The following is a 25,933-nucleotide window of genomic DNA, read 5'->3' on the forward strand; positions in this document are numbered from 1 at the left end:
ACAAGGGTCGTTTAAAAGGGCAGGTAAACAATGCCTGACTGAATGCATTACAGAAAGACACATTACTGGGGCTCATTGTCCAAGTGCTGCTTCAAAGCCTCCCTGAATCAAATAGCCCCCCACTGAGCCCCTCTAATAGCCCTGGTACCTGGCTGCTCAAAATCAGCCACGGGCAATCTACCTCAATGCTTCACTCCTGGGGAAACTTTTCCCCCTTGGCTTCACAAATGTTATGCAGAGCACAGCAAGCTGCTATGACTGTGGGAATATTTTCCTCATTGAGGTCTAACCTGCCATAAAGGCAGTGCCAGTGACCCTTTAATCTGCAAAAGGCACATTCAATTATCATTTTGCAGCTGCTCAGCCTATTATTGAAGCACTCCTTGCTGCTGTCAAGGTTTCCGGTGTAAGGCTTCATGAGCCATGAGAGTATGGGATGCACTGGGTCTCCCAGGATCACCACTGCATTTCAACATCCCACACTGAAATCTTCTGATCTGGAAAGAAAGTCCCTGCTTGCAGCTTTCTGTGAAGATGCTCCATGTTGATGTCAGTGAAACTACCCCGGTGCTTCATCAGCATCTGCAATACCATAGAGAAGTAGCCCTTTCTGTTGATATACTAAACTCTGTCGCAAGATGGCCTCGGGCCAAAATGGGGATATGTGTGCCATCTATTGCCCCACCACAGTTAGGTAATTCCATTGGTGCAAAGCCATCCACTATTTCCCACACATTACTCGGAGTCACAGTCCTTCATAGCAGAAGGCAATAAATGGCCCTGCACACTTGCATAACCCCAACCTCTATGGTGGACTTCTGAACTCCAAACTGATTCATGACTGACCGGTAGCATCTTGGAGTTGCCAGCTTCCACACAGTGATCACCATTTGCTTTTCCATCGTGAGGGCAGCTCTCATTTTGGTGTCCTTGTGCTGGAGGGAAGAGGCAAGCTCTGCACGCAGCTCCAGGAAGGTGGTTTTGCGCATCCGAAAATTCTGAAGCCACTCCCCATCATCCCACACCTGCATCACATTCCAATCCCACCACTCAGTGCTTGTTTCCTGAACCCAATAGTGAAAATCCACTTTGTGTGGCTGCTCCGTGAATTCCAACATTAATCCTGAATTGTTTCTTTCCATGGCACGCAGCAGGGTGGGCACCACAGATTCATTTTCAGATTCGCAGCTCATGAAATACTGCAGGATCAGCCACATGGTGTTCATAATGCTCATTACAAGACTGGTGAGCAGTGCAGGATCCATGCTTTCAGGCAGAGATTGTGGGTGCACAGTTTACAGAGGAAATTGAAAAATGGCACAAAATGTAGTCAGAAGCCCATGGAATGATGGGACAGAGAAAACTGGATCATGGGATGGTGAGTCCACCCCCATGATGCATTGCGATCCATTCCCAGAACTCCTAGCAGTAGAAGGTGGCGATTTGCACAGTGGGATAGCAACCCATAATGCACTGCTCTCTCTGTTGGTGCTAGAGCATCAACTGTGGATGCGCTCTGCCAACACAAGGAACATTTGTTACCCAGTGTTTTCAGGACCCAAAGCAGTGGTAACTTAACTGTTTTTCTCCAGGTGGTGTCAGGAATAAATTAATGGGGGCACAGCTCATCCGTCTGATAAATAATTGGCACAAGCAGTAGTGCTTTAATCTAAAACTTTTTTTTTTTAAATTAGCTCTCAAGTGCACACACGCGCTGTCACAGTAGGGTTAAAGCATTTCAATACATTTATTGTTACCCAGAAAGTCTGACATAGCTTTGAGGGATCAGTGGATAGGCTTCGGGGGCGGGGCGCACTGGGATATCATATCCTTGCCCAAAGAAAGCTTCCTCGGACTGCTCCAAAGCAAAATCTTTCGCCTAATCGTTTATAGCTAATTTCAAACAAAGCAGATAACCTATTGTGACTCCTAGTGGGTCACCATGGTAACTCTTCACGGGTCACCAATTCTCCTACTTTCAACAAAACTACTCATTGTCTCTTATAATCAAAACATTTCTAGTCATAACAATAATAAAACATGTTAAAGGTGTCAGAGGCTCTTACGACCAAGGTCAGCCGCCCAAACATTCCTTCTATTCTCACAATACATTCACTTCTTATCCCATCCTCCCATTTTGATAGCAAAGCTGCAAATGTGCCTCTCAGGGCGTAAGATTTTCCTAGCTATGTGATGTTTAGTTTTCAGCTGGCAGTGGCTGAAAATTCAAAATTGCTGACTGTGGTACTGTCAAATTCCAGGGTACATGCAGGAATATCAAATTCTGGGGTAACATGTTGGAATAGTTTCCTCTTGTGCCCTTAATAATGTCTCTTTATAAAGCTGCCAACTCTCCTGGACTCTCTTTTCCCCACCTGCTTCCTAAGAGATTCTACCAGTAGGCACTCTCACATGGGATGGTCTACCAGAGCCTGGCTTCTACGATGGGAAATGCAGGCTACAGTCTGTGCAAATCCACACCAGGACCTGAGTAGTGTCTGACTTTAAAGCTCTTCTCTCCTATATCAGTCCTGACCCCCCCTTAACACACATGGGAAGGGTGATCGAGGATCAAAGGACAGGAGGCTAGAGCCTTGCAAGTGCACACTCAGCTAGCAGGCCTCTGGCCCCTACTCCCACACAATCCTTAAATACACAATCCCCAAAGAGACCACACTAAACTTTAAGCAAGTCAAAAGAAAAACCAAACTGACAAGCAAGCTCATTCACCCCAAGAATTAGTAATTGCTCCTCCTTCACCAGAGGATCAATCTCTCTCTCAAACATCCCTGTTTGCTGTCCCCTATTCACTAGCTCATTCTGGCCCCTTAGGGTACATCTATATAGGGATAAAAAAACCTGCAGCTGGCCCAGGTCAGCAGTCTCAGGCTCTGGACTGAAAACCTGGAGTCTGAGCTCTGGGACCCTGTGAGGTGGGAAGACTCCAGCCCAAACCTGAACATCTACACAGCAATTTTTCAGCCTGGAGTCCCAGCCCAAGTCAGCTGACGGAGGCCAGCTGTGGGTATTTGATCCCTGTGCAGATGTACCCTTAGTGTCTGGCTTTTAAGCCTTCTCTCTGAGGTCAGCCCTGCCCCCCCCATTAACTCACAAGGAAGGATGATCAAGGATCAAATGACTGGAGGCTAGACAGCTGCAGTGGCACAGGAGCCAGCAAACAGAGCTGTAAACAGGGGAGTTTCAGTGGGAGTTTGCAAGGGGAGTTTGCGGGGGAGACTAAGAGACCTAGGCAGAGGAATAGACAGACTAGTGAAGGGAATGGGTGGTGTTCTGCCGGTGTTCTGGTGCTCGTTGGGGGTTTGTTTTGCTGTAGGTAGTGGTGGTTTGCTTCGGTTTGTTTCCTGGACTAACAGGTTTTAGGTGGGAAGGCTATGACCGATAGAGAGGCAGCAGTGAAAGACACAATGAGCATGACTGGATGTGGAAGCTGTGACATGTACATGATCCTGGAGGAGGTACCTGAAAAGAGTTTTGTCTGCATGAAGTGCCACCTGATAAAGCCGATGGAAGGAAAGATCCGAGGACTGGAGATGCAGATGGAAGCTCTGGTCGAGTTTAGAAGGGGGTTCGAGCAGATGACGGAGCAAAGACATGAGGAGGCTGAAGGGAAAAGCTCAGACTTGCAGATGGAGGCAGGACCAAAGAATTCTGAGAGGAGACTGCTGGGTGAGGAAAGTGGACAGTGGAAGCATGTGACTAAGAGAACCAGGCACAGGAAAAGACGGGCCAGTGAAGGAGAAATAGAGCTCAGGAACAGGTTTGCAGAGTTGGAAAATGAAGAAGGGGCAGAGCAGGTGGTTGCTGAAGGTGAGAGGGCAAGGAAGAAGAGAAGAGCAGCTAGTCTTATAGGAAGAGGGGAAAAGTCAAGGGAGACAACACCAAATATGAACCCCAGGAGGATACAGGATGGGTTGTGGAGGATTGCAAGGGACAATAGAAATCGAGAGGACTTGCAGCCAGAGGGAACAGGGGATAGACCGGAGAATCACACTGTCACCAGGAAAAGGCAGGTCTACGTGATTGGGGACTCCTTACTGAGAAGAATAGACAGGCCTGTAACTAGAGCTGATCCGGAGAACAGAAGGGTGTGCTGTCTGCCGGGTGCTAAGATACGGGATGTGGACCTGAGGCTGAAAAGGATCCTAATGGGAGCGGGAAAGAATCCGCTGATTGTCCTTCATGTGGAAACGAATGATATGGCTAGATTTTTGCTGGAACATATCAAGAGAGACTATGCCAGGCTGGGGAAGACGCTTAAGGAAATTGAGGCTCAGGTGATCTTCAGTGGGATTCTGCCTGTTCCTAGAGAAGGGCAACAAAGGTGTGACAAGATTATGGTGATCAACAGATGGCTCAGGCAGTGGTGCTATAAGGAGGGCTTTGGGATGTATGGCCACTGGGAAGCATTCATGGACAGAGGACTGTTCTCTCAGGATGGACTTCACCTGAGTAAGGAGGGAAATAGACTTCTAGGATGGAGGCTGACACAACTGATTAAGAGAGCTGTAAACTAGGAATTTGGGGGAGATGGTTGGGAGATGTCCAGGTAATCTCCACGCTGGAATTTAACATTGAGAGGGAAGAAAAAGTAAGAAAGGCTACAGCCGTGGGCAGGAGAATGGATATAAGGAGGAAGGCTAGTGTAGATACCAGTCTAATAGGTGATACTGGTGGTAGAATGTCTGTGCCTAACCGAGTAAAGAATGTCAGTGAAGCCAAACGGCAAAAATTAAGATGTCTGTACACTAATGCGAGGAGCCTAGGTAACAAAATGGAGGAACTAGAGCTACTGGTGCAGGAGGTGAAACTAGATATTATAGGGATAACAGAAACATGGTGGAATAGTAGTCATGACTGGAGTACAGGTATTGAAGGGTATGCGCTGTTTAGGAAAGACAGAAATAAAGGCAAAAGTGGTGGAGTAGCATTGTATATCAATGATGAGGTAAACTGTAAAGAAATAAGAAGTGATGGAATGGATAAGACAGAGTCTGTCTGGGCAAAAATCACATTGGGAAAGAAAGCTACTAGAGCCTCCCCTGAGATAGTGCTTGGGGTGTGTTACAGACCGCCTAGATCCGATTTGGATATGGATAGAGACCTCTTTAATGTTTTGAATTAAGTAAACACTAATGGGAATTGTGTGATCATGGGAGACTTTAACTTCCCAGATATAGACTCGAGGACAAGTGCTAGTAATAATAATAGGGCTCAGATTTTCCTGAATGCGATAGCTGATGGATTCCTTCACCAAGTAGTTGAAGAACCAACAAGAGGGGATGCCATTTTAGATTTGGTTTTGGTGAGTAGTGAGGACCTCATAGAAGAAATGGTTGTAGGGGACAATCTTGGTTCAAAGAGATCATGAGCTAATTCAGAACGATAAACAAAAATAGACCTGGGACTAGGATTTTTGATTTCAAAAGGGCTAACTTTAAAGAATTAAGGAAATTAGTTAGGGAAGTGGATTAGACTGAAGAATTTGTGGCTCTAAAAGCGGAGGAGGCCTGGAATTACTTCAAGTCAAAGTTACAGAAACTATCAGAAGCCTGCATCCCAAGAAAGAGGAAAAAATTCATAGGCAGGAGTTGTAGACCAAGCTGGATGAGCAAGCATCTCAGAGAGGTGATTAAGAAAAAGCAGAAAGCCTACAAGGAGTGGAAGATCGGAGGGATTAGCAAGGAAAGCTACCTTATTGAGGTCAGATCATGTAGGGATAAAGTGAGAAAGGCCAAAAGCCATGTAGAGTTGGACTTTGCAAAGGGAATTAAAACCAATACTAAAAGGTTCTATAGCCATATAAATAAGAAGAAAACAAAGAAAGAAGAGGGACCACTAAACACTGAAGATGGAGTGGAGGTTAAGGATAATCTAAGCATGGCCCAATATCTAAACAAATACTTTACCTCAGTCTTTAATGAGGCAAATGAGGAGCTTAGGGATAATGGTAGGATGACAAATGGGAATGAGGCTATGGAGATAGATATTACCACATCCGAGGTAGAAGCCAAACTTGAACAGCTTAATGGGACAAAATTGGAGAGCCCAGATACTCTTCATCTAAGAATATTAAAGGAACTGGCACATGAAATTGCAAGCCCATTAGCAAGAATTTTCAATGAATCAGTAAACTCAGAGGTTGTACCGTACGACTGGAGAATTGCTAACATAGTTCCTATTTTTAAGAAAGGAAGAAAAGTGATCTGAGTAACTATAGGCCTGTTAGTTTGACATCTGTAGTATGCAAGGTCTTGGAAATTTTTTTGAAGGAGAAAGTAGTTAAGGACATTGAGGTCAATGGTAATTGGGACAAAATACAACATGGTTTTACAAAAGGTAGATCATGCCAAACCAACCTGATCTCCTTCTTTGAGAGGGTAACAGACTTTTTAGACAAAGGAAATGCAGTGGATCTAATTTACCTTGATTTCAGTAAGGCATTTGATACGGTTCCACATGGGGAGTTATTAGTTAAATTGGAAAAGATGGGGATCAATATAAAAATTGAAAGGTAGATAAGGAACTGGTTAAAGGGGAGACTACAACGGGTCATACTGAAAGGTGAACTGTCAGGCTGGAAGGAGGTTACTAGTGGAGTTCCTCAGGGATCGGTTTTGGGACCAATCTTATTTAATCTTTTTATTACTGACCTTGGCACAAAAAGTGGGAATGTGCTAATAAAGTTTGCGGGTGACACAAAGCTGGGAGGTATTGCTAACACAGAGAAGGACCGGGATGTCATACAGGAAGATCTGGATGACCTTGTAAACTGGAGTAATAGTAATAGGATGAAATTTAATAGTGAAAAGTGCAAGGTCATGCATTTAGGAATTAATAACAAGACTTCCTAATATATCTTCATCTGTGACCAACAAAGACTGCTTTCATTTGACTATCCTCTGCTTCAGAACTTCACACAAGTGTGGATAGTTATCTAACCAATCTCACAAATTGCAAAATGCAGTGAGTTGGGAGTTTATGGTTACAGAAAGTTCCATGACTAGGTGATTACTGGTTGTTCTTATCTCAGTATATTCAACTGATGACATTTTCCTACCATTCATCCTTTATCTTCAAAAAGCAGCAAGATAGCCAAGGTAAAAACCCTTAAAACACTTTGTGGTGTAGCAAGTTAGTGCACTAACCTATCAACTGTGAAGATCTAATTTTAAGTCCTTGCTCAAGTCACAAATAGAAATACATTTTGTAGTCCTATCATAGGCAGTTCTGGATATCTGTTGCTTTTACAAGGACACCATGTAATTTGTCATGATAGTAATATCAGTGCTGTTCATGAAGCCTCCTAAGGAATGGAACACCAAGAACGTATTTTAGATCAGGACTAAGATGTACTGAGGAGATCTGCATAGGAACTCTTACATAGTATTTACCTACATGATTCTTAGCTCTGTTTGGTTCTATTAGCCCTTATATTCATGAGCATCAAACTTACTCACAATTTAGGAATAAATACAATGAAAACAAAACATATCTGTGCACAAGGAGTAAGTTGAGAAGAGAAGCAGGGTATTAACAAGGAAGTTTCTGCTCACTTATTCTTCAGTGTTAACAAATATAGTTAAAAATTAAAATGAAATGAAATTTAATTCAGCATGAAGAACATTGTCAAAAGAGACGGATGCTAGTAAATGGCATTATCCTACAATATCTGCGCAGGAAAGATAGGCAAATTCTGCTCTCACGTAGCAAGACACGGGAGAGGAAACTACGTACCAAGATCTCGCCACGTATGCACCTTCAGAGTTGGACCATGTCCCCTCACAAGGCAAAGAGTCACTGTCATACAAAGAAGGGTGGTGGTATGGAGCTCAAGGATATCTGGGGTAATCTGACATCACCTTTGTCGATCTCAGGGGCATCACTATGAAAAGTAAAACCCTCTCTGTTGCTTGCTAGCTTTCCCTGCCCCCTTCCTTCAGGAGGCATTGTCTCCCAACAATGCTACACACTACTCCCTTTGACTGGGGAAAACCACAGAAGGGAAAATTTAAAGAGGAAGGAGCAGTGGGGAGAACCTCATAGAGATCCCCACTCGGGAATCTACATAAAGTTAAGAAGCATCTTGCTCCCTGTCTCCGTCCCCACTGCTCCAACACCCTTGTCCTACCCCGCTCCTTTCCACTCTCCAATAAACTAGAAAGAGCATCTGGCCCAAAGACAGGAGCCGCTCTCACAAACATACAATTCTCTTCCTTCTTGTTATTTTTTTTTTAATTACAAATAGCTCCATGACTGCATAGGACATGACAACAAATTAACAACTGCACTATTTTTTTTAAATAGCTGCATTATCTGTCTTATTACAAGCAGCTAATTTAAAAGGCAGTGCTTTTGCTTTGCCTCACTAGAACCACATTTAGTGGAGGATAAGCGAAACTGTCAACTTCATATTCTTCTGCATCTAAGAGATAAAAGTGTAAAGGCTCACCCCTACCATTCAAATCCTCTCCCCAAAAAAGGGAATCCTCTCTTTATTGAAAGGCTAAGAGACAACACCTAACCTTTGAACAGCTCTGGGCATCTTGCAACAGTTTCTATAAAGCGTGATCTTGTAACAGGAAAGTTACCTGGGTTTTTGTAGATGCTGAGCACATCTTTGAAATAATGAGGTAAGAATCTTTCCAGTAAAAGCAGCACATCCTCTAGCTCTTCCAGAATCCCCACAAGCAGGAAATTTTCATTCACGTTCAGTTTTGCTCTTTCGAGGGCCCATTCTCCAGGCTCCCTTTAAGGATTATTTAAAAAAAAAAGTCTTTAAATGGTGTGTTTGCTTTGGAAATTCAAATGAAGAACATAATTGCTAGAAAAAAAATTATGGTGGAAGGAGCAGTGGGGAAAACCTCACACACATTCCCACTGGGAAATTTATACGAAGTTAAGAAAGCATCTTGATTCCCTGACTCAAATATGCTCATATATGTTTTCTCATAGATTTGCAAGCGGGCTTTGTGATACTGGAGTTATGATCAGATGGAAAAAGATCTGGAAAGAAAATGGAAAAATGGAAAGGTATATGTGGCTTCCAAAGCTCATTATGAATCATATAGAAGCAGTTTAGCATGTAAAAACGTGACTATTTTATAATTAAGTTAGATACAGTACAGTACTACTAAATTCTCTAGATAGCTTTCACTGAGAGAAGTTCCAAACCTCTCACCCATAAAACAGTATCAGCTCAGAAAATTCACAGCATGTGACAAAAAAGTTATTTTGATAATGTACAGCAGAGCTTATTGCTTCCTACAGATATGTAGCTTACATGGTCTTCCTTTTCTTTACAGAGACTTTGCCTATTTTTATTCTTTCCATTCATGTTTGTTAAGACCGTGTTTTTATTTTTTTCTATACTTTTCTCATGGTCTGGACAGTGGGCGCATGTTGTGATATTGCAATGACTGCAGGGTGATAGTATCATGTTTTTAATAACGCCCACCAGAAATACTTATTGGCCCCTCTCAGAGTGGAAAGTTTTCACCACCACTTACCCACTTATACTTTCTGAAATGATCAGTATTGCTGTAGGCCTGCAGATTTACCTAAAGGTTCACACTAGCTGGTATAAAGGGATGTAGGCCCATGGACTCCAATGATTTACAGCAGTTGAGGGTACGTCCCATAATTCTTTGTAACATTAACTTGCATTTCCTGCAGTCAGAGCGCTTCTTTCTTTCATAAGCACATATTCTGCAGCAGTGGTGTCCAACCTTCTCAGCTACGAAAGGCTTTCCAGGGCAGGGGAAAAGTGGGATAAGATGAGATCCAAAAACTGGTTCTGTCTCTTTCTTTCTCTATCCCAGCTCAGGTGCAGGGTAAATCAGCCCGGGAGCTGCTCCAACTTGCACAAGCTGGCAACAGTTCTGTAGGGACCATATGTCATTTTAGGGACAGCTGGACTGTAGCCCACTTGAACCACTCCCCTTTCCCAATCTGACACATGCCCTGCACAAGGGGCTACAAGAAGTGGGGGCATAGGCTTTGCTTTTGAGGCTGTATGCGCACTGGGGACTGAGCAGTGCGAAGGGAGTGGCATGGGACAAAGAATCTGTCCCAAATTATTGATAGTGGCTCTTAGACCATTTTGAAAGAGTATGTTTGACCCTCCGGCTGAAAAAGTTGGACACCACTGCTGCAGAATATGACCTTATGAAAGGAAGGCTGGGGCGGAGGGTCAGGTCCTTGCTCTGAGGGAAGCCTTGGGTGGGTGGGGCTGAGTCCTACCCCTGGGGGGGTAGAGCTGGGAGGCCATTGGTGGGGTTGCAGAGCAAGATCACTCTGCACCCACCCCACAGTGGAGGCTCCTGTCCTTCAGGGCTGGGCCTAGCTCTCTGCAGTGCAATCTGGTGCATGGGTTTGGGTCAGCCACCCCTCCATCATATCCCCACTAGACAGAAGCTGCAGGAGCTGCCGCTGAAGGTTAAATTCTGATTTTATGTAGTTTACATTCTTTTTCATTTTATTTTATGTTATTTCACATTTGCACACAAAGCTCTAATTATAGTGCGTACTCAAAGAAAAAAATGCAAAATTTACACCCTCCACTTAAAAAATTCCTTATATATATTGTTTCATAATAAATACATACTGTTACCACACACTTTCACGAGTCATGTTTTCCCCTATATTCACCATAGGGAACAACTGTTGTCTCTCTGATACCACTCTGTGTGGTAACTATTGGCAAGTGTTTAATGTCTATTGCTGTACAGAAATCAGGTATGTGTGATATACATTTACCTGCATTTTGGATGCTGTCCACAGAAATACGGTATGATGTAAAATAACCTGGGATTGGAACATTCAGGGTAGTTTTCAAGAATACATACATTAATATCCTAGGGAGAACGAAAGGAAAACAAGGTTAAATATTGTATCTCACCACCTCCATAAAAATGTGCTCTTCTCTTTCCCACCTAAGTAAAGTTTTCCCATACTTCATGGTGTAGCCTTGACTGCTCTGAATCTACACTTAAATCCCTCAAGAATAACTTGCAGGATATTTAACATTTCTGAATTTCATTAGCATAGGAAAAATTTTCTGTGAGCATCACAACATCTTGCTGCAACATCATGCTGTTATTCTGTTGCAGTGAACACATCTTCAAAGCAAGGTTTTAACTTCACACCCTTTGATTAAAATATACTGAAGAACAACTTTGGTATGAGACTGTTTTTGAACATAGCCAGATTAAGCATCAATTTATTAACACCATTATTACAGTCTATCTACATAATCACTGTATAGGTATGACATTTCTGCATGCTATAGTTATAGGAAGTGCAGACCTTTAGTTACTCTCCTATTAACACTAGGGCTGTCGATTAATCACTGTTAACTCACGTGATTAACTAAAAAAATTGCAATTAATTGCCGTTTTAATTGCACTGTTAAACACTGGAATACCAACTGAAATTTATTAAATATTTTTGGATGTTTTTCTACATTTTCAAATATATAGATTTCAATTACAACACAGAATACAAAGTGTACAGTGCTCACGTCATTTTTTTAGAGTGCAAATATTTGTAATAAAAATAATATGAACAAAAGAAATAGTATTTTTCAATTCACCTTATACAAGTAATGTAGTGCAATTTCTTTATCATGAAAGTACAACTTACAAAGGTAGATTTTGTTTGTTTGTTACGTAACTGCACTCAAAAACAAAACAATGTAAACTTTAGAGCCTACAAGTCCACTCAGTCCTACTTCTTGTTCAGCTAATCGCTAAGACAAACAAGTTTGTTTACATTTACGTCACTTGAAAGTGAGAAGCATTCGCATGGCACTTTTATAGCCAGCAGTGCAAGATTTTTATGTGCCAGATATGCTAAACATTCATATGCCCTTTTGTGCTTCAGTCACCATTGCAGAGGTCATGCTTCCATGCTGATGATACTCGTAAAAAAATAATGCATTAATTAAATTTGTAACTAAAGTCCTTGGGGGAGAATTGTATGTCTCCTACTCTGTTTTACCCACATTCTGCCATATATTTAATGTTACAGAAGTCTCGGATGATGACCCAGCACATGTTGTTCGTTTTAAGAACACTTTCACTGCAGATTTGACAAAATGCAAAGGTACCAATGTGAGATTTCTAAAGATAGCTACATCACTTGATACAATGTTTAAGAATCTGAAGTGCCTTCCAAAATCTGAGAGAGACGAGGTGTGAAGCATGCTTTCAGAAGTCTTGAAAGAGCAACACTCCAATGCGGAAACTACAGAACCCGAACCACCAAAAAAGAAAAGCAGCCTTCTGCTGGTGGCATCTGACTAAGATGATGAAAATGAACATAAAATCATAGAACTGGAAGGGGCCTTGAGAGGTCATCTATTTCAGTCCCCTGCTCTTAAAAATCCCCAATGATGGAGATTGCACAACCTCCCTAGGCAATTTATTCCAGTGCTTAACCACTCTGACAGTTAGGAATTTTTTCCTAATGTCCAATCTAAACCACCCTTGCTGCAATTTAAGCCCATTACTTCTTGTCCTATCCTCGGGTTAAGAACAACAATTTTTCTTCCTCCTCCTTGTAACAACTTTTTATGTACTTGAAAACTGTTATCATGTCCCCCTTTGTCTTCTCTTCTCCGGACTAAACAAACCCAATTTTTTCAATCCTCCCTCATAGGTCATGTTTTCGAGACCTTTAATCATTTTTGATGCTTTTCTCTGGACTTTCTCCAATTTGTCCACATCTTTCCTGAAATGTGGTGCCCAGAACTGGACACAATACTCCAGCTGAGGCCTAATCAGCGCGGAGTAGAGCGGAAAAATTACTTCTTGTGTCTTGCTTCCAATACTCCAGGCTACTACATCCCAGAATGGTGTTTACTTTTTTTGCAACAGCGTTACGCTGTTGACTCATATTTAGATTATGATCCATTATGACCCCCAAATCCCTTTCCACAGTATTCCTTCCTAGGCAGTCATTTTCCATTTCATATGTGTTTAACTGATTGTTCCTTCCTAAGTGGTGTACTTTGCATTTGTCCTTATTGAATTTCATCCTATTTACTTCAGCCATTTCTCCAGTTTGTCCAGATCATTTTGAATTTTAATCCTATCCTATCCAAAGCAGTTGCAACCCCCTCTCAGCTTGGTAACGTCCGCAAACTTTGTAAGTGTACTTTCTATGCCATTATCTAAATCACTGATGAAGATATTGAACAGAACAGAACCTAGAACCGATCCCTGTGGGACCCCACTCATTATGCCCTTTCAGCATGACTGTGAACCACTGGTAACTACTCTCTGGGAACGATTTTCCAACCAGATATGCACCCACCTTATAGTAGCTCCATCTAGGTTGCATTTCCCTAGCTTGTGTATGAGAAGGTCATGCGAGTCAGTATCAAAAGACTTACTAAAGTCAAGATATACCACATCTACAGCTTCCCTCCTATCCACAAGGCTTGTTACCCTGTCAAAGAAAGCTATCAGGTTGGTTTGACATGATTTGTTCCTGACAAATCCATGCTGACTGTTATTTATCACCTTATTATCTTCTAGGTATTTGCAAATTGATTGCTTAATTATATGCTCCATTATCTTTCCGGGTACAGAAGTTAAGCTGCCCGGTCTGTAACACCCCGAATTGTCCTTATTTCCCTTTTTATAGATGGGCACTATATTTGCCCTTTTCCAGTCTTCTGGAATGTCTCTCGTCTTCCATGACTTTTCAAAGATAATTGCTAATGGATCAGATATCTCCTCAGTCATCTCTTTGAGTATTCTAGGATGCATTTCATCAGGCCCTGGTGATTTGAAGACATCTAACTTGTCTAAGTAATTTTTGACTTGTTTTCCCTATTTTAGACTCTGATCCTACCTCATTATGTTAGACGTCCAATCGCCACCAACCTTCTTGGTGAAAACTGAAACAAAGAAGTCATTCAGCACTTCTGCCACATCCACATTTTCTGTTATTGTCTTCCCCCCTCATTGAGTAATGGGCCTACTCTGACATGCATTGGTCCGCACTGCTTTGGATCGTTATTGAGCATGGATGCATGTTCTCTGGAATGGTGGTTGAAGCATGAAGGGACATACAAATCTTTAGGGCATCTGGCATGTAAATATCTTGCGATGCTGGCTACAACAGTGCCATGCAAACACCTGTTCTTATTTTCAGGTAACACTGTAAATGAGAAGCAGGCAGCATTATCTCCTGCAAATGTAAACAAACTTGTTTGTCTGAGAGACTGGCGGAACAAGAAGTAGGACTGAGTGGATTAGTAGGCTCTAAAGTTTTACATTGTTTTATTTTTGAATGGAGTTTTTTTGTACATAATTCTACATTTGTAAGTTCAACTTTTATGATAAAGAGATTGCACTACTGTACTTGTAATGGGGGAAATAGAAAAAATCGATTTCTTTTGTTTTTTACAGTGCAAATCTTTGTAATAAAAATAAAGTGAGCACTGTACACTTTGTATTCAGTGTTGTAACTGAAATCAATTTATTAAAAAATGTATAACATCAAAAATATTTAAATAAATGGTATCCTATCACTGTTTAGCAGTGCGATTAATTGTGATTATTTCTTTAGTCGCTTGACAGCCCTAATTAACACCCTTTCAATTTCACTTGCTGTTAAACTGTCAAGCTATTTTTTTGCGGGACAGGGCTGAATTTTTGTATGCTTGTTCTCAACTCAGAAAGGAATTTTTGAAAGAATGAAGATAGTTGGTTTTGCCGGGTCAAAGTTATGTATATTAAAACAAAAACAAAAAATCAACACTTTCCTCATATATCCCAAACAGAAATTTTAAACACAGAAGACTCACAGAGACCTTAGGGATAAGCTATATGTGTCTGAATGAAATCAGTTCTGCAATTTTAAAACTATGAGCATTTAAGGTTTCTCCATACCAGTAGAATTCACTTTTATATACCCAGTAATACAGAACACTACATCTAAGGAAAGCAGCTGGAGTTGGGTTTCCATAGCATAATTTGGAATTTCTTGATTTGTGTAAAATCTCAACATTAGTGGTAGATAAAGTACTTTATTTTTCTCAATGTAGGTAACACTTAGGATAAAAAAAATCTGGACTTCAAAATTCTCATAGCTTGTTAATCCTAAATGAACCTAAACTGAATATTATAGAAATTTCAGATTCTATTTAACATATTAAATGATCCTAAAGACTTTAAATAATGAAGAATTATATTTTAACATAGATACTTGTGTCTTAGAAATATTTTTCTATCCATTTCCCCATTAATCTACTGCAAGTTATGAAAACTGCCTTTCCTTCTCTCATAATCAAATGAGAAAAATGACATCTTTCCATGCCCTCCTGGTAAACTGTAACTTGTGAATATAATTGGGTGGGACTCTATTTATAATATAACCAGTATGTATTTCCAAATGAAGACCGAAGGTAACAAATGTGAAGTGAAGGTGCGTCACAAGGTCCACAGAGGAAGTGGTGAACTAAATAAATGTCTTTCAACTAGACACATAACCGTCAAAGGAAACTAAATAAAATAATGTGAAAAACCAGTCAGCACTCCCAGTCAGTGGTGACCGCTCCTGCTTACAAGGCTGTTCTCAATACAGTTCTTTAGTCAACAGTACAGTATCATACTTATTATGAATAGCCAAGGAAAATTTTTCTGTTCTACTAAGAAACCTCACAATCCTCTAACTGCTTTTTAAATGTTTGTTGCTCAGTGTTTATATGTGGGTCAAATTGACCATCACATCCTGACAATCTCACGTGACATGTATTAAGTACAACTACACTTTAAAAAAAAAAGGCATATCTTTCTTCAAGCCTGGATGGTTCTGAACAATCAGATGGTGATGGAGAAAAAGTGTAAACATGAATGCTCAGAAGATTGCTCAACAGGTAAACAGAAAATGAAAGAAGGAAAGGTACGATTTCCTACTTTTTAAGGCTGTAGAAATACCTACCTTGCTCCAATGATACCATAAAGTCAGGGTAGTGGTTTGAATGAAGGTTCCCAAATACAAGTGTAATGAAGATTTACTGAATGAAGACTGTTATTGTATGTTATCACAAGTTACTAAGACATTTTTGTGGCGATTCAATGACTATAATACATAGCTTTAACCCTGCATAAGTATGATTTTAATCAGTCAGTGTTTAATATTTCATTCAATGTATATCAAGTGTGATAGACCCAGGCCAGTTGGGAACAGCAGAGTAATAGAAGGGAGATATACTGGCCACTGGATAAGCGGTTTTCTGTTCCCTGAGTGACCAGAGCAGGGCCTGCTCCAGGCTAATGAAAACACCTGATTCCAATTAACCTGCTAGGAGTCAGGTGAGGCTGTTAAGCACCTGACTCTAATTAACGCCCCTCTGATGCTATAAAAGGGCTCACTCCAGTCAGGCCAGAGGGAGCCAGAGGAGAGGAAGTGCGTGCAAGGAACTGGGAGTAAGAGGCATGCAAGAAGCGGAGAGTGAGTAGGCATACTGCTGGAAGACTGAGAAGTACAAGCATTATCAGACATCAGGAGGAAGGTCCGGTGGTGAAGACAAAGAAGGTGTTTGGAGGAGGCCATGGGGAAGTAGCCCAGGGAATTGTAGCTGTCGCGCAACTGTACCAGGAGGCACTCTAGACAGCTGCAGTCCACAGGGCCCTGGGCTGGAGCCAGGAGTTGAGGGCAGGCCCGGGTTCCCCCCAAACCTCCCATCTCCTGATCAAACACAGGAGGAATTGACTTGGACTGTGGTTTCTACCAGAGGGGAAGGTCTCTGGGCTGTTTCCTGACCCACAGGGTGAATCTGTGAGGTGAGCAAATCTGCCAATAAGCGCAGGACCCACCAAGGTACAGGAGGAACTTTGTCACACAAGTAAGGATTTGGGCATCTTAATACAAAGCCATATAAAGTAAAGATGATGAATTTCCATTTAATCAGTTTAACATTTTCCATTTTCAAATTCTGGCAGAATTTGGTCCTTCCTAATGAATGCAGGGTACTAGTAACACTAGCTAGAGTGCGCCATATGGTAAGCAGATGCTATGCAAGCTTCCTCACATAGCACTGCCAATGCAACTCCAGCCAAACATTTAGAAACCAATGCTATTCTGGTGTGAGGCCCCTCCAATGGCTGCCAGTTGTACTAAATTGTGCCAGACTGTGGGTGTTTTCTGAGAATGAGAAATGTCCACTAGAGACCAACCCTCAAAGCCATTTCAATATCCAAACCGGATTCCAGAGGTAAGAAGCTAGTGCCTCAGCCTATAACCCGACCAGGTCACAATTTAACAATGTTCTGTCCCATTCACCGTGATGCAGCCAGTGCTAAATGACCTGACTAGCACTCTTCAGATGTTGCAGTTAGTTATTCTGTCAACAAGGTAATTAAATGACTGAAAATCATTCAATCATGATGATTTGACCATTTCACTTTGGCACTGAAGTAAGTCTCTGTAGGTATTTCTTAATACACCCACTAGTGCAGTATCTGAGCAAATACAAATCTCCATGATGTTAGGAGTCAGTCAGAAAAAAACCCCTAAAACAACAACCAATTATTTTCTTTTCGTGTGTGACTCTGTGAAAGTGACTACCATGAGATTATTTTTTTTCTTTTTCCTTTTTGTTTCACTCCACCTCTATGCTAGTTATTGATAGAAAGGGAAAGAGATGAGTCTCACATTTCATCCTGAAGAGAGAGAGATCCTTGATCATCCAGATAATTAGCAGAGGAGAGTTCCACAGACTGAGGACAGCTGCCCCGAAAGGCCAATCCTCTGTATGTTTGAGATGCATGCTACATAGTCAGCTCTGTTGGATAGAGGTAGCTAATCAGGAAGATCCTGACCACAGACAGAAAGAGAAGTGATCTTTGATATAGTTGAGAGGTTCAGGTCACCGAGGCCCTTGAAGAAAAAGATCAGGTATTGGATGCCCTGTATCATCTGGATTCTTCATGGCAATCATATTTATCCAGAATTGCAATAAACTGCAGCAGTGGAGTCTAGGGTGATGAATGTGCAGACTGCTGTGGCCAGGTAGCATTAATCAGAAAGGGGCATTGCTTTTTAGCCACCCAAGTTTCATAAGACTACTTTGGTTATTGAGTTAAGAGCAGTGATGCAAGTACAGTGGTACGGTACGGTACACTGTACCAGTAGATATTTATCAATTTCTGCTCCTTTCTCCACTTCGGTTCCTGGGGAAAAGGAGCAGAATGTAGGGCTGTTGGGCAGCCCCACGCCGGCAGCTCCTCCGGCATGGCTGCTATACTGCCCACAGCCCTGTCCTCTGGTGGGGCTGCTGTAAAGACCTCAGGCAGGAGGACTCAGAAGACACGGCTGCGTGGAAGGGCTGGAGGCAGTACAGCAGCTGCACCAGAGGAGCTGCATGTTCTGCTCCTTTCGTCGCTGCGATTCCCGGGATATCCCTGCGGTTCAGGGCTCTCCTGGGAACTGCAGCAGCAAAACGAGCAGAACGTGGAGCCACACGGCGTCCCTGCACCAGCAGCTCCCCCAGCACAGCTGTACCACCCCCTAGCCCTTCCACGCAGCTGCATCTCCTGAGTCCTCCTGCCTGGGGTCTGTACAGCAGAAGTCTCCGGCACAGTGGGAGGAGAACAGAGCCCCCCAAGGTAACGTGGGATGGATGTGGATCCTGGGGAGGGGAGGAGTCACGTGAGGGGTCACGTGCCCCCCCCCCTTTGTGTCCCTCCCAGGAGTGCAGCGTACCAGCAAGAAATGATTGCTACTTGCACCACTGGTTAAGAGTTATTCAGAAACAACATGAAGCCTAGATGTACTCGAAGACTGTGCACCACTTCAATGATTGAAAGCTAGATGCCTCGACTGAGGGCAATGTTATAGTTTTGGCTTTTTCCACAAAAAATTTCTCTTCCCCATCACCACCACCTTATTCTTGCCTTGGTTTGGCTTCAGCCAGTTAGTTTTCATCTAGATTTTTATCTTATTTAGGCACCCTTGAAGGTGGTGTTGGAAGTGAAGGCGATGCAGCCCTGGGTATCATCTGAAGACCATGGGATCTAACCATCTCCTGTATAAGTTTCATGAATGGGATGGGGGATAAAACTGAGCTCTCAGTGAGTGTGCTTACAAGATGCAGTTGCAGTCTTTTGTCATCTGTGCAAAACAAAGGATCTTTCAGGCAGCTGAACAAATGACTGAAAATATGATCATGATTCTAGGTAGACTGCCAATAGGTCCAGGAAATCATTCCAAGTACAGAGTAATTTAATTTTGTGATGAAAACTGAAGTTTCATTGTAACTGGAACCTACCTTTAGGCGACTGTGGCCCCTAGAATATCTGAAGGGTCCCTCCCTTATTCATGCGGCTGTGAGGGAACATCTGTGAAAAGTCTTCCTCACTCCATGACTGGAGGTGCAACAGATGGTTCTTCCTCACACACACACACAGTCCCATACAAGAAGGTTGCAAGAGGCTCCTTCAGCATGACTCCTTGTCACCTCTATAGAGGAAAGACAGGGTTGGGGAGTGGCACTTCTACAGGTCTCTGCCTCCCTTCCATTGAGAAGCTGATCAGAGGAGAGGTGCTAGGCCCTTTTTCCCTATGAAACTTCACCTTTTCCAGGGGCTTACACCAAAGGTAAATATTTTCACATTATTAACAAGTTGAAATGTACAAACAACAAGGAAGTGATTAGCAAGGAAGGAACCAAGCCTTATCAGAAGCACCATATACTGTAAAGGCAAGTGTATTTACATTTTAGCAAACCCTAGACAAAGTTGAGATGGGATTTGTTTTATAATCTTTATTTTCACTCATATTTCTTTTAATCTGTTCTTCCCTATCCCCCAACTTTTAAAATATATATTTTTTCTTACGGAAAGTATCCAGTAATGTATAGCTCCTAAAACAGCTTCCCAGAAATACCATAGTGTTTTAGGTTTCAAATCCCCCTCCATCACATTTCTGATAGCAGTTGAAAAGTGTTTTCCTTAATCCTGGGTCTCTTAAATGCTCACAAGAAACTCATTATCAGTCTTTCAATTTAGCCTTCCCCCAAACTGACCTAAATCACATATTTAAAAAACAACAGTATCTAGAGAATGAAGGAGAGAGAGGGGAACTGAAATATCCATCTTCTGTTCACTAATACATTTGTAAGGCACTCAGTTACCATAGTGATGAGTGCAGTAAAACAACCCACATAGAAGGATTAGAACAATGTTCTTTGGAAAGTTTTTAGGGATCCTTAGCAGCAGCATGTAGGAAAAACAAAAACACCCCATAGAGCCAATTCATTTGAATCACACCCTTGTCCCTAGCCATCTTGTTTGAAGATTAGTTCAAAACAGAAGCCCTTCTGTGGAACACGTAGGACTGGGCAGTCTGTTCTCAGGAAATAGTTTATTCAGTGAATTTCACCCTCAGTTGATTGTTTGCAAAAAGACAGATTTTCATTATTCCCAGTTGTTCACATGCTCTCTGTGAACACATTCAGTCAATAAGTTATTTGCTAACAATTTATTTTGACTGTTATTAGGTGTGTGTGAAGTCACACAGTATTAATTCTATTCTGTCTGGATGACAAGCTTTCACAGAGGAGAATGGAAATCACTGAGATTTCGAGATGGCTGCACAAATCCTTTGGATTCTATGTTCCCAATCCTGCAAATTGCCCCATACAGGTGTCCCCCTGCATTTGTGCAGAGCCCCTCAGAAATCAGTGGGGCTCAGTGTGGAGCAACTTGAAGGATTGGGGCCTAACATGTTTGTGTAACCCTTCTGCCCATCAGAGTTGGCAGCAACAAGGGCTGGGTTCAATATCTAGGGGTTCCGTGTCAATAACACAATGCACAACCGGCTTGAGCCCCCATCCAGTGACCTGGGACAATTACATACCACCCCCCGGGCGCCTCTAGGAGGCAATACTTCCCCTCTCGCAAGCACAGAGTCTGAGTGTAGCAAAAGCCTTTTAATAAAGGAGGGAAACAATGCGACATTATGTTGGGGAAACATGACAAACAGGATTCATAACACAAACCATGAGCAAAAGACCCACCCCCAAGTAAGTTTGGCAGTATCCTTTTCCCCTCAGTAACCCAAAAGTCACCCCTCCCACAGTTTCTGTCCTTGGTCAGTGCAGCCCCCAGAGTTCAGAAGTTCATCTGCAGAGTTTACCTCCCAGCCTGGGGGGAAGTGGGGGAAGGTATGGGAGGCATCTTACATGCTCCACTGCTTGGATTGATGGCTGATTGCCATGCCTCTCCGCAGGGTTCTGCTGCATTCTTCACTGCTGGCCGTGCCTCTCTCCCAGGTGTCCTGCTAGCTGCTCACCAATATGTCTTCAGCCCCTCCCCACTTAACACAGCTCTCAGTGATTTCAACTGTTAGTGGGGGGACCCCAATGCTGGTGCACTCAGAACCAAAGTGGGTCTAATGCTTAGATCTAGGAATAAGTGATTTCAGCTGTGCAGCATGTAACAAGACTCCTAATGGAGTCAAAATTAGCTCTGTTATTACACAGTGGAGAGAGGAGGCGTCAAAGTGGTGTTTCAGACCCTCAGAAAGTGCCCTCACTACCAGGTACACATACCTGTCCCCAACCTCTCTTGGGTTGCTGGGCTTTGGAACCCTTGCCTAGAAAGTGCTACTTAGTTGAGGGCGAGTCTCTCCGTCATAAAATGCCAAGTACAGTTCTACTGTCCTTGATTCCATAACCAGGATAACACCACTTTATTACTCCTGCCCTGATAACAAAGAGACTAGGGGTCCCACAGCAGCCAAAGTGACTATTTGGGCAAGCAGTCCCTTCATGCTAGGCAGGGTAGGTGTGTCCATGCAAACTAGATCAGCCCCTGAAGTCCTTTTCCACATCTCACCACCAGATGTCAGGGTAGAGCTCATTCTGACTCTGCTTACATTTGTATGTCTTCACTAGACTTTCTGCAGATGTTCTCACAAAAAATATCACATACAGAAGCTTGAAAAAATGAATAAAAAGATCAAGTGAATTTATATGATCTATTTAAACAAATGTTCACAGGTTTTTTTTGCAATATTCTCTCAGTTCTAGCCTTCTGATTTGCAGAGACTCATGCTCATTAAGTGCCACTCAGTGAAAACATGGCCCATTTGCTCTTCCCCGGGATTACTGATCTGAGTGGCCGCACTGCAAGAAGTCCAGCAAAGAACAAATTTGGAGCCTTCAAACAAGTCAGCCCAGGCAGATGAGAGGAAGCAAGTAGAAAGTAGTAAGGAAAAGGTAAAGGTTTCTTTGAGAAATTATTTTCTTTACATTAAAAAATGTAAACATTACACAAATGTGGAAAAAACAATTTCCTAAAAAGGAAGACGTTAACATTCATTTTTTTATTTTTCCCCTCTAGCAGGAAATTCTTCTTCACAAACAGAATGGTTGTCACTTTTCATGAACACACAAAATGCAGGTTTGGTGCCACAGGACTTTTGTTTGGAATGGCCATTTTAGAGTATTACATGATTGGACATTTATCACCAATTTTTGTATTCAGACTGATTTTTCATTTTAAAAAGGGCATTTATTTGCTGCCAGCATGACTTTTCCAATTGAAAATGTGGATACTTGTAGCTGGGAAGAACATGAATGTTTAAAAAAAAAAAAAAAAGGCAGGGAACCAATTTCTAGCGGCATCAAAAATCCTAGTTTCACTACAGCCTCCTCACCTTCCACTACTCTCATTTCCCTAAGCCCTTCCCACTTCCTCCTTTCCCATCTCCCCACAGATGCAAAGAAAGTGAGAAAGAAATAAAACAGATAGTACCAATACAGAGTTTCAATCCATGGAGAACATGGGGCAACGATCTAAAAAGAGGCCAACGTGGCTTCTTACTCAGTGAAAACAATGGAAGATGTCAGACATCTTTGAAAAGGGCAAAAAGCCCCAACAAAGACTGGCTGTGATGCTCCGGTGATCTTGAGCAGGTTGCAAAAAAATATCAGCTGTGGGACTCATGATAAAAGCCTTCAGACTTGGCAAGTCTCGGATGCCCTTAACTATGATCTCCAAAGAGGAAGGTCTTCACTGATTAACTTTTTTTTGGGTCATCTTATCTTTGCATTCAAAAGAGTAGTTTGTACTTAGACACTGGACCAAGTTCAAGACTCTCTCTGCAACTAAGGGGGCAGTCATGATTCCTATCGTTTCAGGTTGATAGGTTTAGAGTATTGTCTTAAAATGTCAACCCAATGCCTTCCAGGCACTGTATGTTATTTATCCTTTTATCGCACCCTCAAATCTTCCAGTCAAAATAGAGGACTAGAGTTATGTTTTTGTGAGCAACAGGGATATCAGCTGATGGGAGAAACATTTGGACTTGTGGACACATGGAACTTTAGCTTACTTCACAGTAGAGGATAACTTGTCTTTAATTAGAATTACCCTGCAGAGCTGGGCCACCTCCACTCCAAAAATTGTGTGAAAATCAGAGAAAAAACTATTAGGGCCTAGGTATTTCTCAAGTTTTAGGTTGGGAAGCTTGGTTCATCTAATATTCCTCTTCCAGTGTTGTTTAAATGTGGAAACTTGACTTTTTAAACTAATCTAGGCTAGACTCTGGTTTGCTTAGATTCAACCTTTGGTGCCTTAAATCTACGATAGAATTCCTGGAAGGTTATTATGGCTGGATATTTTTGGGTTTTCTTTGAATTGGCTTTTCCACTTTTATTTGGCAAATTATATGTTTTTAATTTTTTTACAGACCACTTAAGCAAACATCCTGTCAGTTTTATTTCCCACTTTTTTTGTGCGTGTGAAGGATTATTTTGGTTAAGTAGAAATAGCATGCAAATTAAACAGCAATGTATTCAGTTCCTCTTCTAGGCATTTCGTTACATTAAGCAGGAGTTACAAAACGGATGTTTGTGCTGAATTTCTAAGGTTTCATTTTGCATTGATATACAAATTATTGATGCATTAATTTTTAAGTTTTCACTGGCACTAACATCGCTTAAGCACATCAAGTTTGCCCACAACAGTGAAAGATTATTTATATATGACAAAATATGAAATATTTCTACGGGCTTTGGTTTTCTCACTTGCAGTATATACATTAATCTATAACGAATTATCACAAAATTTCCTTATTAGAAATCATATTAATATGTAAAGGAAAAAATTCTGCTAATGAGAATGGCAATCCTTTGATACTTAAAAAGGGCTCCAAACATTTCATTTCAACGCACTAGCTCTTTAGGAAGATGCGTTCTCAAAGTGGAATCACACTGAGGTATTGTTTTTAAAAAAATAACAAACTTATGTTTACTTGGTAACTAATAATATCACATATAGTATTGTACTCTTCTTTGTCATTAAATAGTCTGCACATTTATCATTAGCAGTAGGACTGCCCTTCCTGGAAAAAAAAATTATTTGGACTAAACATCTCTGCTATTAAATAGTCTTATTTTTCCAGTTAGAAAATAAAAATGATTAATTTGTCATTACCACTGTAACAAATAAACCAATCAATTTAACTTTTAAAACCATTACTTAAGCTATTCTGTTAAGAAGAATCACAATTTTAAATTCCTACTCAGGTAGGGCCAAATCCCTCTCTTCTGAAAGAGGAAAGGGCATATTAGCTCTTTATTCTGTGAATGGTGGCTATGCATTGTTCTGACCTACCCAGAGAAAAGGGTGCAGAGTGGTTCTGCATCATCTCCAGTCAGAACTCACACAGCTGCTGAAGACAACAGGGAACTTCTACAAATAAGAACCAGCCTCTCTGATCAACTATCCATATAGCCTGTCCCCTCCATCCCCTTTTCTTCAGAGGCTCACAGAAATTGCAACACCACCCTCCCACCCCACAGAAGCTGCACAAGAGGGACAAAACTAGCCCTCATGGGTAGAATGGCCTAGACCAAGTTCTGGGAGACAGTGCCATCACAGCTACCCATGTTATTCAGGTTGAGTGGAAGAGAGGTGTTTAGCCCTGATAAACACTTCCCTTGATGACGGATGGTCCTGTTTTGGAACCATCAGCCTATTCTTCAGCACTAGGTTACCCTGCCCCTATGCTCTCCCTCATTGCCACTTGCCTAGGGAGAATGCCCCATGGTCTGCCCCACTACAGAAAGGGGAGGTCAACCTTACTGCCTGATAACCATTGTTCAAAACCAGGGCCACGTCATTCCATATGCTTTTTCCTATGGAAGGGGTGAAAGAAATGGAATAGTTTTACTAAAGTTCTGCTGGAGGGAGAAGAGTTTGTGCCAATGTGGCAGAATCACTCCCTCTGACCCTGCATGTGGGTGCTGTCTGTTGAGAGCTCTGCAGTTTTAAGGCACATAGTTAGATAGTGAATGGGTGGAGCTGAGAAAGTATCACTTCTCCAGTATGAATCTAAATAAAAACAGGAACCTATCACCGTTACCTTATGCCGACTTTTGCTCCAAGTGCCAACCTCCCAAAGTAGTTTGATCCACGTATGTGACTGAGGCATCTACAGCAACATTGCTATTCACAACGCTCTGCTGCTAGGAACGAAGAGGGATCCTGGGGGCAGTTTGGAGAACAGAGGCCTCTGTATGAAGCAAATGCCCTTCACAGCACCCCCACGATCCCTGGATTACCCTGCAGACTTCATATATAAAAAAAAAATCACAGAGCAAATCTCCTTAGCTGGCTCTGAGCACTTTTTAGGAATTTTAGTCACAGGTCTTGATTTCATTAACAGTGGTGAATGCTTCCCATGAATGTTCAGAAAACTGCCTGAGGGAACACCGCATGTGGTCAAGGATTTGCTTTGCTCAGCTGCCTATCTCCCCAAAGGACTCAAACAGCTCTCTTTCACCTGAGGTCCGTTAGCTAACCAGTCACCACAGTGCTCAAGTCCCCCATAACAGTTAAAAATCATGCTGAGTGTGTGAGACAAAGGAACTATTTGCAGACACTCCCTT

At 42.0% G+C, this 25,933-nt stretch overlaps 1 protein-coding gene and 1 long non-coding RNA gene across 5 annotated transcripts in view; one reads left to right on the forward strand and one right to left on the reverse strand.

Annotated features, from left to right (window-relative positions):
* Positions 1-19,101, forward strand: part of LOC120402368 — a 70,989-nt gene extending 51,888 nt beyond the window's left edge. Inside the window, exons 3-4 of the long non-coding RNA XR_005597191.1 lie at positions 8,974-9,051; positions 18,982-19,101. This is a non-coding gene — a long non-coding RNA (uncharacterized LOC120402368). The remainder of the gene's footprint in view (positions 1-8,973; positions 9,052-18,981) is intronic.
* The window catches only part of UST (uronyl 2-sulfotransferase), a 276,031-nt gene that overhangs the window by 53,136 nt on the left and 196,962 nt on the right, over positions 1-25,933 (reverse strand). For all 4 annotated transcript variants that reach the window (XM_039532953.1, XM_039532954.1, XM_039532955.1 and 1 more), the window contains exons 6-7: positions 10,777-10,874; positions 8,610-8,767 (exon numbers count right to left, since the gene is read on the reverse strand). In XM_039532953.1, coding sequence (XP_039388887.1) covers positions 8,610-8,767; positions 10,777-10,874 — 256 coding nt within the window. The remainder of the gene's footprint in view (positions 1-8,609; positions 8,768-10,776; positions 10,875-25,933) is intronic.

This window comes from Mauremys reevesii, linkage group 3 (assembly GCF_016161935.1).
Source record: "Mauremys reevesii isolate NIE-2019 linkage group 3, ASM1616193v1, whole genome shotgun sequence".
NCBI classification, from domain to species: domain Eukaryota; kingdom Metazoa; phylum Chordata; order Testudines; family Geoemydidae; genus Mauremys; species Mauremys reevesii.